The sequence below is a fragment of the Delphinapterus leucas genome, chromosome 6 (assembly GCF_059928025.1).
Source record: "Delphinapterus leucas isolate spDelLeu-1000000601 "Yukka" chromosome 6, BTC_Dleu_Yukka2, whole genome shotgun sequence".
In the NCBI taxonomy this organism is placed as follows: Eukaryota; Metazoa; Chordata; class Mammalia; order Artiodactyla; family Monodontidae; genus Delphinapterus; species Delphinapterus leucas.
In genome coordinates, this window is record NC_143134.1 from 17,544,079 (window position 1) to 17,560,260 (window position 16,182).

The 16,182-nt window shown below is 36.4% G+C and overlaps 1 protein-coding gene across 6 annotated transcripts in view; it reads left to right on the top strand.

Annotated features, from left to right (window-relative positions):
* INTS9 (integrator complex subunit 9) overlaps window positions 1–16,182 on the top strand; it is a 109,301-nt gene that overhangs the window by 18,209 nt on the left and 74,910 nt on the right. For all 6 annotated transcript variants that reach the window (XM_089912754.1, XM_089912753.1, XM_022594959.2 and 3 more), the window contains exon 2: window positions 13,352–13,479. In XM_089912754.1, coding sequence (XP_089768880.1) covers window positions 13,352–13,479 — 128 coding nt within the window. The remainder of the gene's footprint in view (window positions 1–13,351; window positions 13,480–16,182) is intronic.

Consider the following 16,182-nt stretch of genomic DNA (forward strand, 5'->3'; position numbering starts at 1 on the left):
AGAAGTAACCTAACAGGGGTTAGGTAGTGGTTCAACAGGGAAACAATATTGAGGGAGAAGTTAGAAAAATGACTAGAAAAAACTACAGTCACTTTTATTGCTAAGATTCTTGGATTTTTTTTTTCTATCCATATCAAATCTGTTGCTCTTAGTATAATACACTGTTACAGTTTTTCTTCTTTCTAACATATTAGTGGAATGATTTAAGAGAAAGTATTTGGAACTTGTACTCGTTTGAGTGCAAAATCAGTTTGTTATTAACTGGGTGACCTTGGGCCTTGACAACTGGATTGGTATCGATAGTATTTACTTCACTCAGTTTTGGGGTAAGAGCTAATTAAATATTGTATAGAAAATATTTGTCAATAATTCTTATTGTTAGTGAAGGTAATTCATACAATGATATTTTCAATTCCTACTCCTTTCTAAGCAAGGGTCTACTTTTATTTTTAGAATTCCCTTTCAAGTGTCAGCTTTGATGTGTACTTTTATGAATATGTATGTTTTATAAATATAACTATCATATTAATATAACATTTCTGGTAATTAGATAATTATCAATATCATTTGAAAATCTTCTCATAAAATTAAAAAGCTTTGCTGAATCTTGTTAGAGAAGTGTTTTGCCAAACTGCATAAGACTATAAAGCATCAAGGAGTTTATTAAAGTTACTAACGTAATCTCAAAAATTTAGACAAAATCTGGGAATTATTTTTGTTTCCTTCCTCCAAGGCAATATCTTGTTGAATCATGAGGTAGCAGTCTCACTTTATTTCATTTCCATTGCCATGTCAGTAGTTGTAAGTGTTGTTCACTTTGCATCAGGACAAATATAGTATCAAAATGAAAATCATGAACTATTAGCATTAGTAGTTCCTTGAAAATTAACAAGTATACCTAGCAAATGCTATACTAATACTAAAATATCCATTAAGATCTCTTAGATTTTATTTTTGTACCATGAGACTTTTGTCATAAGGAAAAGAGCACTACAAATTTTGACAATAGTAGGAAGGGTATAGTTACATAATTCTGATGTCTGCGGAGAGGTGTCTGATAACCATACAGAAAAGACACTCTTGGCCTCATTACTAACATTAAATAGATGTTAAGCTTACCTTTTTTTTTTTTTTAGATCAGATCTCCTTCCTCCCCTCCCCGCTTTTGACATAAGTTGTATCTAAAGCTAAGATCCCCAACCTTTACTTTTCCTCCCTCTCCAGAGGTTACTACTTTCTTCAAGTTGATGTGTATCATACCCATATGTGCTTTTATTAGTTTAGTATATGTTAAGGTGTGTGTATATTCAGTATTTTTAGGTATTGCCAAATTATCCTCCAGAATGATTGTACCAATTTATACTACATTTTGACTACATATTTCCAATACATTGTATTATTAGTCTAATTTTAGCCTATCTAAATTGTCTTATTTAGCCTATCAATTATTGTTTTATTTTGCATGTCCTTGATTCTAATGATACTGAGTTCTTTATATCTTTATTTTTTGATCACTCTTTTTTTCCCATTCTGTTGGGGTTTTTTGGTTTTTGGTTTATTTCTTTTTGGCTGCAGTGTGCAGCATGCCGAACTTCCCCAACCAGGGATCCAACCCATGCCCCCTGCAGTGGAAGCGCAGAGTCTTAACCGCTGGACCGCCAGGGAAGTCCATTTCTGTTGAGTTTTAAAATCTTTTTATTGTTGTTGATTTGTACGAGCTTTTTATACTGAATAGGTTCCCAGTGCTTTTTTTAATAACACGTAATGGAAATATCTTCTCTCAATCTCTGGCTTGTGTTTTCACTCTGTTAATGGTGTCTTTTGAAGATTTTCAAAGTACCATAGTCAAATATATGAATCTTTGTCTTACAGTTTGTGCTTCTTGTCTCTTAAGAAATTCTCCACTATCCCAGAGTGATAAGATATTTTCCTCTTTTTGTTTTATTTTTCACTACAAGTTGTAAAGTTTTTGTCTTCATATCTTAAGTATTTAAGGCATCTGGAATTAATTTTTTTGTGTGGTGTGAAATAATTTTTTCCAAATGGGTTACAAACTTTCCCAGCACCATATGTTGACAATGGTACTTTTATCATATGTCCTAGACATGTATGTGCCTCTTTTCTGGACTGTTTATTCCTTTTCCGTTGGTCCATTACCTATCTTAGTGCAACATCCTACTGTTAATTACATTATAGTAAGTTGTAATACCAGAAAACTTAAATCCTTTCTAATCATTGTTATTTAATATTTTTTAGCTAATCATAGCCCTTGACTCTTTCATATGATTTTTTTTTTAATTTTATTTATTTATTTATTTTTGGCTGTGTTGGGTCTTCATTTCTGTGCATGGGCTTTCTCTAGTTGCGGCAAGCGGTGGCCACTCTTCATCGCAGTGCATGGGCCTCTCACTGTCGTGGCCTCTCTTGTTGCAGAGCACAAGCTCCAGATGCGCAGGCTCAGTAGTTGTGGCTCAGGGGCCTAGTTGCTCCGTGGCATGTGGAATCTTCCCAGACCAGGGCTCGAACCCGTGTTCCCTGCATTGGCAGGCAGATTCTCAACCACTGTGCCACCAGGGAAGCCCTCATATGATTCTTAATTTCCAAAGTAGATTAGTGAGAACTGATTTTTTTTTTTTTTTTAGTAGAGAGATTTATTTTAAGGAATTGGCTCACTTCACGTATAACGTAAGAACGTTACAACGGTGTACTTCCAAGTCCTCCCTCCCATTCTTTGTGCTGTGGTGCTCACACATTTTATTTTTATACATGTTATAAATTCCACAATATGTTGTTACCATTTTTCCTTTAGACAGTTAAATATGTTTTTAAACAATTTTTAAAAGAAAAGTAGCTTTTTATATTTTCTTTTATTTTCACCACTTTCAGAGTTCTTCACTTTTTTTATAGATTCTATTATAATATTCCTTCTTTCTAAAGAACTTCCTTAACATTTTTGTAACACAGTCTGTTGGCAATGAATTCTCTCACCTTTTATTTGTCTCAGAGTCTTTTTTTTTTTCAGCTAAGTTTCCCTTTGTTTTTTACCTTTTTTTCTTCCAGTTTTAATGAGATATAATTAACATACAGCACTGTATCAGTTTAAGGTGTACAGCATAATGATTTAACTTACATATATCACAAGATGACCACAGTAAATTTAGTGAACACTGATCATTTCATATAGGTATAAAATTAAAGAAATAGAAAAATTGTTTTTCCTTGTGATGAGAACTCTTAGGATTTACTCTCTTATCAGCTTTCATATATAACATAGAGCAGTGTTAATTATATTTATCATGTTATACATTATATTCTTAGTACTTACCTATCTTATAACTGGAAATTTGTACCTTTTGACCACCTTCATCCAATTCCTCCTCTCCCCACCCCCACCTCTGGTAACCACAGATTTGATCTCTTTTTCTATGAGTTTGTTTGTTTGTTTTTTTTGAAATATAATTGACGTATAACTATTAGTTCCCATTACACAACATAGTGATTCAGTATTTCTATATATTTCAAAATGATCACCATGATAAGTCTAGTACCATCTGTCACCATACAAAGATATTATATAATTATTGATTATATCCTCCACACTGTATATTTCAAACCCATGACTCATTAATTTTGCATCTGGAAGTTTGAACCTCTTAATCTCTCTTACCTATTTATTTCTATTTTTAACAAGAGTTTATTTTCCTTTCCAATTAACATTATTTTTAAGGAGAGTTTTATAGGTTTTTAAAAGTTTTTATGTGATTTTATACTTCTCTTTTATGATACATTTAATTTTTTGCCATATGAATGGTATTCTCATTTTAATTCTTATTACTTTTACTGATTGTTCATGGCTGGCATGTAAGAACTCAATTTTTGTACATTGATTTTTTTTATCTAGCAATCTTGATGAACTCTCCTATTAGTTGTAATAGGTTTCCTTCAGAATGTCTTCTAATAATATCATCTGTGGACAGTGACATTTTATTTCTCCACTTCTAATCATTTTATCCTTTATTTTTCTTGTCTTATTGCATTATATATCATTTCCAGTATAGTATTAAATTTAAGCAGTCATAGTGGGTATCCTTTTGTTCTTGACATTGAGGGAACTGTTTCTTATGCTACATCATCAACTATGAAGTAGGATTTGGTTAGAACCCTTTATCAGATTAAAGAAATATTTTTCTATTTATAGTTTGGTAAGAGTTTTTGCCTTTGAATTGATGTTGAGTTTTTTAAATACATTTTTGGAATCTTTTAAGATTTGTTTTTCCCTGTATTCATTTATGTGTGAATTATGCTGATAGGTTTTCTAATGTTGTGCCAGGAAGCAAAAGCATTACATAAAAATCAATTTGCTAGACATATCTTTTTAATGTTATATTTGAATCAGAAAGAACCAAAGTCTGTTCCACTGCCAGAGAGAAAAGAAAACTGAACCTCTTTTCTCTGCTCATAGGTCTCCACAGTGAATATATGTGTTGATTAAATAGAAAAAGGAGAAAAATAGGAAAAAAATGTGATGTCATTTACAACTTACTTCATTAACACTCTTACCTGTAAAAAAGTTCCTTTATGGTGTGTACAGTTCTCCTGAACAAGATTAAACAGCTTTCGGCATTAACTCAACCTAAAGGTTATAGGTTACATTACAGATATTTAAAGGTAGTTTCAGCAGTAAAACTGCTTTAGAGTGAGAGAATCTTATCACCTTTTTGTTTGTTTGTTTCTTTTTTTGAATGGAAGGGAAAACTCAACAAAAGAAAATTACTGCTTATGATGGATTGCAGACATATTTAATAATTTAATCTTTGCTTTACCTTATATTAGCCAGCTAACTAATTTTCTTTGTTCACTAGCTTATAAATTCAGTCTATATTCTTATCAACTCAAAGTATGGCCTTTTAGAGCACATCATCTCTGCAAATTTTTCTTAGTCTCTGACAATTCCTTCCTCTCTGTAGCATAGCATGCTGTGGTGGTGAAGTGTACTCTCTCTGGATCTCATTTGTCTGGGTTCAAGTCCTGGCACAGCCTTTACAGCTTTGGGACCTCATAATTTCTGTGCTTCATTTTTTTCCTCTGTAAAATGGGAATATAGTTCCTACCTCATAGCGTTCCTGGGAGGATTAAAGGAATTAAATGTAAAGTTCTTGCAGAGTGCCTGACATTTAATAAATACCATATCATAATAACTATGTATATTATAATTATTTTAAATAAGACTAGGAAAGAGAAGAACATATATGATGTTTTAGTCCATGGTTCTTTCTGCAAAAGACAGACTTAAATATTTCTCCAAGGCAATTCACTAAAATTAAATTTGCCATATGATGAAATTGCCAAATTTACCAAATGTACTAACTTGCCAAATTCTTTATTTTTTTTTTTTTTATGAGATATAGTTGATTTGCCAAATTCTTGTGTTGTTGTTTTGTTTTGTGTTTTGTGGTTGTGGTGGGTTTTTTTCCTGAAGTTTACAGTAATTCATACTGCTTTTGAAGATTTCTGTGAGGCTGGATTGGCTGGTTGTCATTTTGTGTTCATAACAGCTTTTTAAGTGTTAGATTTGCTGAAATCTGAGGTCATAATATGAGTATTCTTAGTAATCATTGTAATATTCAGAAACACATTTCAAAATCAGTAACCAGAAACCCCCAAGAGCTACGTATGAAAGGAGTATTAGAAAAATACCATTTGCTTGCTTAAGAGGTCAATAAGGAAGATTGTCTGTGCAAGGAGCTTGTGCCGGTGCTTTGAGAGTGTGAAAGTCTGATTTGTATGCTCCCCTATAAGTACGAATATTCAAGCTGAGAAATCAACTTAAAGATTGACCTCAAGATACTTCTTGGGGACCTGCCTCAACCTGTTCTACATAGAATTCCCACAGATGTAGCCCCACCAAAGATGGGCTCACCATCCAGAATTTTAAAACAACAGTAATGAAATCCACCATGAGTTAGAATCAGCAAACATAACAAGACTCCCAAGAACTTCAGACAATTGTACAATCTGATGGAGATTCTAAAATTAAAACGTTAAAATGACCAAAGACATATACAAAGATATCAAACCTATGAAAAGAGCAAGATGCTATTTTTTAAAGAGAACTTCTAGAAATGAAAAGCAGTCATTGAAAAGTTGAGTTAAATAGCAGACTTGACACCAATAAGAAAGAATTAGCAAATTAAGATAGAGCTGAGGAAAGTATCCAGAATGCACTGTACAGGGCTATAAAAGCAAAATATGAAAGGATAATTTAGTTACAGAGACAGAGAGTAAAATGAAACATTACAATGAGTATTTAATAGGCATTCCACTAGTAGAAACTAGGAAGAATGGAGGAGAAATCGTATTCAAGATGATAATGACTGACAGTGTTTTTCACAGTTGTCAAAGATGAGTCTTTATATGTTAAAAGTATAATCCCCCCCCAAAAAAAGAAAATCATGCCAATGTACATCTTAATGAAAGATCAAAACATCAATGGGAAATAGATTTTAATAGCAACCTATAACGGATTACCAGTTAGACTGGCAGCAGATTTCTCATCAGCTATGATAGATGCCAGAAGACAGTTGGATTAGTATTTTTACCGTTCTAAGGTAACTTGTTACCCTATAATTCCACCACCATCACTGTTGAGGAGTAAATTCAAAATTAAGAAATTTCCAGACTAATAATGACTAAGAGTTTACATTTTGAACACCATTTAAAGGAAGTAGACTAAAGGATGTATTTCAGGAAAAAGGGAATTGAACCCAAGAAATGGGATACAAGAAGGATTGGTGAACAAATAAATTGGTTAAAATGATAGTAAATAATCATTAACTGTGAAAAATAATGTAAAATAATTAATTGACTCTACAGTACTATTGTTAGGACATATCTTTCTTTTATTTACATAGCACTGAGGGAAAAAGCAACACTGAGAATTGAACCATGACAAGTTGCTTTAATGATGGTGTTGATCAGTACATGAATCTGTTACACAAACTTCTCTTTCTGGGCTTCCCTGGTGGCTCAGTGGTTGAGAGTCCGCCTGCCAATGCAGGGGACACAGGTTCGTGCCCCTGTCTGGGAAGATCCCACATGCCGCGGAGCGGCTGGGCCCATGAGTCATGGCCGCTGAGCCTGTGCGTCCGGAGCCTGTGCTCCGCAACAGGAGAGGCCACAACAGTGAGAGGCCCGCGTACCGAAAAAAAAAAAAAAAAAAAAACTTCTCTTTCCTTTTAAATTTCTTTTATCCAGTCCAAGGAATTTGGCAGTTGCCTTCATGTGCATTGCTTCAAATGTGATAGGGAATCCTTTTGTACATATCTTGGTTACGGACCATAGCAAAGTTTCATCTATTTATAAATAGCTTCCATAGTAGAAAAAAATCAACAACAACTAAAATTCAAGAACTCAAGAAATAACAGGATAACAATATTATTGAGAAATACAGAGGTAACTAGAAGAAATAGCTGTAAGAGTCAAAAGTAGTTGCCTCTCAAATTGGTGATTCATTTTTAACTGTGTGTGTATATGTGTAAAATTTCATTTAAAAAAACAGAAGACTGGCCTTCCCTGGTGGCGCAGTGGTTGAGAGTCCGCCTGCCGATGCAGGGGACACGGGTTCGTGCCCCAGTCCGGGAAGATCCCACATGCCGCGGAGCGGCTTGGCCCGTGAGCCATGGCCGCTGAGCCTGCGCGTCCGGAGCCTGTGCTCCGCAACGGGAGAGGCCACAACAGTGAGAGGCCCGCGTACCGCAAAAAAAAAAAGAAGACTGTTGACTGAAGGAAAAATTGGTGTAGCTATATTATTTAGAAATAAATCTAGAAATAGATTTTAAGACAAAGAGCATTACATAATGGTAAACCTTGCACTAGTATTAATCCTAACCATTATGTACCTAGCAATATAGCCTCAAGGTGTATAAAGCAAAATATGACAGAATTACAAAAAGAAATTGCCAGTTTCTTCTCTCCTAAGACTCAAAGTAGGTAAGGATATAGGAGATTTAGATAAGATAATAAACTTAACCTGCTCTGTATACAACAATTAGATTATATATTTCCAATTTTCATGCACACTGGATCATTTGTAAAAATCAGCTATTCACAGTGTACAGACTTACAAAGCAAGTTTCAATAAATATCAAAAAAGTATTATAAAATCTGTTCCCTGCCCACAAGAAAATTAGAAATCAGTAACCAAAAGATAACCATTTCCACCTTTATATTTGGAAGTTAAACCAAACACACACACAACACACAGTTCTTTTGTAGCTAAAAGTAGAAATCACAATAGAAATTTCATTGTATTTAGAAATGGGTAAATTGAAAACACAATGTAAACTTGTAAAATATATCCAGAGCATCACTTACAGGGCTGTCTGTAACCTGAATGCATATTTTAATCAGCTACACATCTAACTGCAGAAATTTAAAAAGTATAACAGATAAAACTTGAAATAGAACAATAAAACTCAGAGCAGAAATTAAATAGAAATTGAAAAGCAAACATTTATGTTAATGATAATTGACTTGTTGGTTATGAGCTAAAGGAATACAACATTTTAAACTGTAAAGGAAGAAAAAATAAAATTAATAAAAGAGAAAGCAGTGCATTGCACCTGACTCAGAGAAATGTTATTGTATAGTAAAAATGGCAGCATTCACTAAATATATAGATTAAATGTAGCTTCCATTTACATCCTTAGAAAAACTTTTTTTTTAGAATTGAAGTCTAGTCATTCTAGCTTATTTTCAAATATTACAAAGTAAAAACTTTACAGCATTGAGGCGAAAACAAAAAACAAAAACAAAAAACCAGTGGACAGAATAGATATTTCAGAAATATATTCAAACTACTAAAGGACTCAGGTGTTGAAAACCAAGGATAAGTTAAAGGCGAAAGGAGTTGCCTTTAATGAATTCTGCAAGGACATTTAGGAAAATGGACTCATGTTTTTGTCCCAGTTGTGCATAAGAGATCATTTTAGGACTATTTATGAAAACAGTATTTTCAGAGATCAGATTGGTTTGTCAACATAATAGCTATTCCTCAGAAGTGTGTCAGTATCAAAAGGAAAGCAACAGGGCTTCCCTAGTGGCGCAGTGGTTCAGAATCTGCCTGCCAATGCAGGGGACACGGGTTCGAGCCCTGGTCTGGGAAGATCCCACATGCCGTGGAGCAACTGGGCCCATGAGCCACAATTACTGAGCCTGCGCGTCTGGAGCACTCCGCAACAACAGAGGCCGCGATAGTGAGAGGCCTGCGTACCACGATGAAGAGTGGCCCCTGCTTGCCACAACTAGAGAAAGCCCATGCACAGAAACGAAGACCCAACACAGCCATAAATAAATACATTTTTTAAAAAAAAAAGAAAGCAACAAAGAGAAAGGCAGAATATGGATAGTTGTTAAATCTGAGTAACGGGAGTTTACTGTACTAATTTTGCTTACCTGTATGTTTGAAATTTTCCATAATAAAACTTTTTTAAATGAAAGTAAGAGAATGAGAAATACATGTACTAAGTATAACTGATAAAAATTTTTACCCAAAATATATAAACAATGCTTATATATGTTAAGCATATATAAGTTCTGAAACCAGATTTATTCAGTGGTAAAAAGAAATCAGCAGGTACATGAGGAAATATAGGTAATAAATTATTACACAGAAAAATCTGCTTTGTTATTAAGTAGAAATAAAATTAACATGAAAGCACTGCTGTGTGCTTATTAAGCTAGAAAAAATAAAAATTGTAAAACCTTATGTTGGCTACAATATTCGCTTCTGTACTCAGTAGTAACTGTATCTTCCTGGAGGGAAAACTAGCAAAAGAAAAATATTTGTAAAATTATTCATTCCCTTTACCTAGTCTTATGGGATACACAGATGTCTAAAACATTAGTGAATGCCACACAGAATAGAATTTCTTCTCTAAAATCCTGTAAACTTAGGTGTCCCTCCCCAAAAAAAATATTTAGGTGACCTCTTCAGCCTCTTAATGATTTTATAACTATAGCAACCATGAGCACATACTGTGTGTCAGGTTCTGTATCTATTCATTTAGTCCTCACAACTTTAGGAGGGTAGCTTCTATTACTGCATCCTCCAGTTAAGGAAGCTCAATCTTGGCGAAGTTAAGTAACTTTCTCCAAATCACACGGTAGTGAACACAACCAAGATTTGAGCCTAGGCAGTCTTACTTCAAACTCCCTGCTTTAAATCATTGCTTCAAACTGCCTCTCAAAATTAATTCATTTATCAAGTAGTTGATTTCCTGTTTAGGGCCATTTAATTGCTCCTAGATAGCTGCTACTAACATGTACTAACATTATAGAGGCATTTTGGTGTAGATTCTAGATGGTTTTGACCATAATGCTGATGGGAATAAGCAGTGAAACAGATCTTCTGCTATATTCCTGATGACATTGTAAATAGGCACAGCCTTTTTTGGAAAGCATTTTGGCAGCATATTTCAAAAGCCATAAAATGCTCATATTTTTTGACCTAGTTAATGCCACTTCTGGGAATCCTCTGAAGAAACAGTCCAATATGGAAAAAGCCTTGAGCACTAAAGTTATCACCACAGCCATGTTTGTAATAAAGCAACTGAAAGCAACCCTAAATGTTCAACAGTAAGAGAATAATTAAACAAGCGATGGTATATTTACTTAGGCAGCCAATAAAATGAAGTGATATGCAACATAGACAAAACACAGCCATGAATCTTAAAAGCAGCATACAGAGCAATAAGTGCACCAAAATTATAGCTTTTACAAATATGAAAAAAGACAGGGACTGTAGAAATGCTGTGGGTAATATTTTTCTTTCTGGTATTTTTCAAATTTTCTGTCATATTTATTTCTAATTGCAAAATTAAAATCACATGATTACTTAATGTTTTTGTGTATTAGTCCCTACCTCTCGCTAGATTATAATCTGCTTGGTGACTGTAGGCAGCATATTAGAAACGTGCAAAGAGCACCACTGGAGCCAGGGAAACTTCGGGAACCTTGCCAGATGCCTCATTTACTGGTGACAGTTACTCTGTGTCTCAGCAGACTGAGTTGACCCACAAAGTGAGCAGTGCACTTTGGGAAGCACAAGTGGGATCTATGGAGTCAGGAGACCTTGCTGTGTGTCTTTGGCTCTCTCTTCTCAGACAAGCCCTTCAAACTGTGTAAAACTCAATTTCCTGATCCATAAAATTGGAGCTAGTGAGATCAAGGTCTGGCGCTCTTTCAGTAGATGCTCTGAAAATGTTTCTCCCATTCAGTTATGGCCCTTATAAAGTGTTCCTCACCTTTCTTTATCCTTGGACGATAGGAGCAAATGTAAAGTCTGTTGGCTAACTTCCTTTGCCTGAAATCTTTTGAGCAGAAGCTTTTACATGTCCATCTTCTGTCTTCTGCTGCAACTTGTTATCCATGATTTAAAGATGAAGATAAAAAAGATTTTGTCATTCAGTGTGACTGGATAAATTTTCAGTTTTGTTTTAATCATATTTTTTTCTGATTATAAAAGTATGGTAAATGCTCATTGTCAGATGTTTGGAAAATGCAGAAAACTGAAAGGAGAAAATTACACCATAATCTTTAAACCCAGAAATAACCATTATATACATTTCATTTATTTTCGTTTTAGGTTTTTCTGAGTATCTGATTTTTTTCTTTATAAAGGGGAAATATAGGAAAGTCCTCTGTCATGTTTGGGGCAGGTTTAACAGGGTGCTTTGTGTTCATTTTGAGATAGTTTTTCTTTAACAAATACATAATTCTTAGATAGGGATAAAGACCAAGCTAGCAATAGGGAACCAGATGGAGAAGGGTGGGGTAGGAATAGCTCTGCTTTGATTAGTAGGAAAAATTTTCCCGTAGTTCTGATACCTATCAAAGAATGAACTTAGGTAAAGAATAATTACCCAAATCACGCTTCCTGGACTTCTTAGTATTTTTTGGTTACTGTTTTCATTGTAAGTAGCCATGTCCCCTTTCAGGCCATGAGTTGTGAATTATGGATTGGGAAATATAATTATCTTTCACAAACTTGGAATAAAGAAGCTCGAAAGGGACTTCCCTGGCAGTCCAGTGGGTAGGGCTCTGTGCTTCCAGTGAGGGGCTATGAGTTCGATCTCTGCTCGGGGAACTAAGATCCCACAAGCCATGCAGTGCGGCCAAAAAAGAAGGTTGCAAAATACTCACAATTTCTTGGCTCCTGACCTTTTAGAACCTGCAGTTTTAAAAACTCATCAGTTCCTGTAATGTCTTCTGGAGAAAACTAGGAAATTTATCGAGTGACAGAACCAACGCGCAATGAAGACTTGGTGTGTGCTGCGGTGGCCGTGTGGGGGCAAGCACTGATGTCGCGCTACCCTGACTTGTGCTTAAATCCGAAAGAATGTGTCTGTCAGGAGATGGGAACCATTGACCCCTCCATCTTCTGGGCTTTGCTGTTCAAGGGAGGCTTCTACGGAATGAAGAAGAGAGAAGTGGGAGAAAAGGTCTTTTCTCTCTTCTTTCATTCATTGTCTTCAGAACAGCAGTCGAATTATGAAAGGTGACACAGGGTCCATCCCATGTAAATAATTTTCAATGTGGCGTATCTGTCATCCCCACTCCATTGAGGAGGACCTGAGGGATGTTTGAGGTCAGTGTGCTGGTTTGCTTCATCACTCCCCTTTGAATACGCCTTTGTGGCTTGTGCCCCTTTGACTTCTGAGGACTGCGGCCACAGGCAAGAGGCTCTTGATTGGTTGGGAATGGGTGTCCCTCACTCCTGCCTAGTGTCTGCACGTCAGGGAAGTCACTTGTCCATTGGAGTCATTTCTTCTGACAAGGCTGAGCCATCACCCCCTTACTGATGCTTGTTTGTTAACCCTTCCCAAGCATTTCCTCTTGGAGGAAAGTCACCCGACTTATTTACAGAGGAGCAAACCTAACCTGTAGCACAGTTTGAGGTTCCAGCTTAGAATTTTATTGACTTTACACAGTACTTAGGTCTGACAGGATAGTGAGAATTTGCAAGTGTCATGTGAGAGTGGAGCAGAAAACTACAGCCAGGAAACCTTCTGTTTAGAATAACCTTGGCCCCTCCAAAACTCTACTTTCCTGAGATGTAAGTTGGTACCCCGCGAAGAACTGGGTATGATCTGAGATTTTTGAGGATGCTGAGTGCTAGGGGAAGTGGTATCCAGCACTGTAAAAGGGAGGAAGCCATATAGAAAGTTAGCTGAATTTACACAGTGCTCTAATGAGAGAAGATGATCAGCTTTATTTAATTCACTTTATTTTTTAGGCTTTTTCTGTAACTGATTATTGACAAAAGTGATTTGCTTGTTTGTTTGTTTTTCAGTATTGCCTGTCAGGGCACCCAACCTTACCATGCAATGTGCTCAAATTCAAATCAACCACCATTATGCTGGACTGTGGACTGGACATGACTTCCACCCTCAACTTCCTTCCTTTGCCACTTGTTCAAAGGTATGTGCTGATGCATCCGAGACAAAATGAGCTTTGGTTTGCTGAAAAACGGTACACAATAGCATCAAGATGACCACTACCTTGTGTGTTGTCCTAAGTTTACTTCGTTCCCTTAAAAATGTTCTTCATCAAAATAATTTCCTTTGGCTGGGTTGATAGAAAGTGTTGTATTGATTTATTGATTGACTTCTTTATTATAACTTCTTCTGAGCTTCTGTTAAATGTTCCTGCAACTACTCAGTGCAAGTGAGGTCATATATATTTCATCTTTCTTGCTAATTCATGTAGGAGCTGATAAATGGTCAACTGATGAGCCCCACGAATTGAGTGTTAGAATCATTTAACTGCCTTTGCAGGGACTTGACATCATAGAGCCTGACATTTCTTTTTGATAGGTATCTATGCATTATTTTCATACTAGTCAGCTGTAGATATCATAGAATCTTACATGAAGCCTAAGTCCATGTCTTAAAGTAGACAGATTACCCCAGGCCTACAGGCAGCACTGTTTACTCTTACTAAGACCTTGTCTAGGAGACTGGTTTTCCAGCTTGCTGTTATTTAGAAGCAGCACTTTGTAAAAGAAGTGGGTAACTTTTAGAAGCAGATATACTCCCAGCAGCAAAAAGTGATACCGCATGAAGGAGGGGAGACAGAAAAGCTATCTAAAGCAGATTTAAGAGCTTATAAAGCATAATGAGCTAGTTAAACCATCTAATGTATCTCATTCACTGCTGAAGACTTCACTGTGTGCAATGATTATTCATACTGATAACCCTGTGAACCATCTAGGAAAAGTAGAATTAAAAATCAACGATTGGGACTTCCCTGGTGGCGCAGTGATTGAGAGTCCGCCTGCCGATGCAGGGAACACGGGTTCGTGCCCCGGTCCGGGAGGATCCCACATGCCGCGGAGCGGCTAGGCCCGTGAGCCATGGCTGCTGAGCCTGTGCGTCCGGAGCCTGTGCTCCGCAACGGGAGGGGCCGCCCGCTACCGCAAAGAAAAAAAAAAAATCAACGATTGACTTTTTTCTGAGATAAGGGATACAGTAAGGTGATGGGGACAAGGTCAGAGTTAATTCCAGATTACGTTTTATGCATAGATGATAAAATTCAGTTATAATCACATCCAGCACTTAGAAATACTTTTACCATCCATAGATATTATCCAGAAGGGGAAAAAAATGTATTTAGAGTTGATTTAGGAACTGTAGGTGTCATATATTTCTCAACAAAAATGACTGCATGTTTTTTATTAAAATACCCTGATATCATTGTCTGTTTCCTTCCAAAGCTTAAAATGTTCATTCACTTGGTGTTAAGAATCTGCAGTGTCCTAGATCAGGGGATACAGACATGAACAAGACAACTTTTCTTTCCTCATGGAATTTATAGTCTGTCAGAGGAGAAAGAATTACACAGTTGAAGATTTAATTATACTTGTGGTACAAAAAATAGCTATATACTTGTGATACTTACTAAAGAAAATAAAATACAGGGTATGCCGAGGGTTCCCAAATGGGGGCCTACATGCTCTGCAGGGTCATGAATCATCTAGGTGTTCAAAACCTGAGTTGGGCATACAGTCCTAGCTACATGTTTTCCCTTTCCTGTTCATTCCTGTCTTTACCTAATTCTGTATTCTCAAGTGAATACAGAATCCAATTCTACTCTCTCTTCCCCTTGTCATTGTTTTTCTCTCAGAGGGAGGTTATACTAATGGGATGATTAACAGCCCATGGCAGTTCCTTACAAAAATTGTCTTCATTTGCTCAGGCCAGAATCCTTGGAGGTCCACTTGGCTAAAATAGTATCCCCGGTCCCTCTCTGTCCCCTCATCCTGCTTTATTTGTCTTCAGAGCACTTCTCATTACATCATATATACATACTTGGTTTATATATTGTCTTTCTTCTCCACTAAAAGTTAAGTTTTATAAGGGCAGAGATTTTGTTTGCTTTCCACTGTATTCCCAGTGCCTAAAAGAGTTCTTGGCATGCAGTAGCTGCTCCGTAAATATTTGTCATAGGAATGAATCCCTTTGTCTTCTCTGGATTTCAACCCTTCTCTCCTTCTGCATCATTTCGCTATTGTAATCTTTCCTTTATCTTGAATCTTTCCATCTTGACTCAGTCCTTCCCATTTAATTATGCTGTCACTTCTAACTTAAAATGTAAAAAAAAAAAAAAATCATTTTAACCTTCTCTCAACCCCACTTTCCCCTTCAGCATTCCTAACTCCTTCCCAGTCTGCTTTGCCCCCACCAACCACCAGAACATCTTTCAGTAAATCACAAATGACTTCCACGTCATTAGCTATAATACGCATTTGTCATCCTCAGCCACTCAGCATCACTCTCCTCCATGATAATACAGTCCTGGTTTTCGTTACTTCTCTGAATCTTTCTCTTCTATCTACGTTGGAGATTCATTTTCCTCTAACTGGCCATCACACATGAGAATTCTTTAGTATTCAGTGCTTGGCCACAGAGGCTCCACCAAGGGAATTTAATAAATGTTCAGAGGGACTTCCCTGGTGGCGCAGTGGTTAAGAATCCGCCTGCCAAGGCAGGGACACGGTTCAAGCCCTGGTCCGGGAAGATCCCACGTGCTGCGGAGCAACTAAGCCCGTGTGCCACAACTACTGAAGCCCTCGTGCCTAGAGCCCGTGCTCCGCAACAAGAGAAGCCACCACAATGAGAAGCA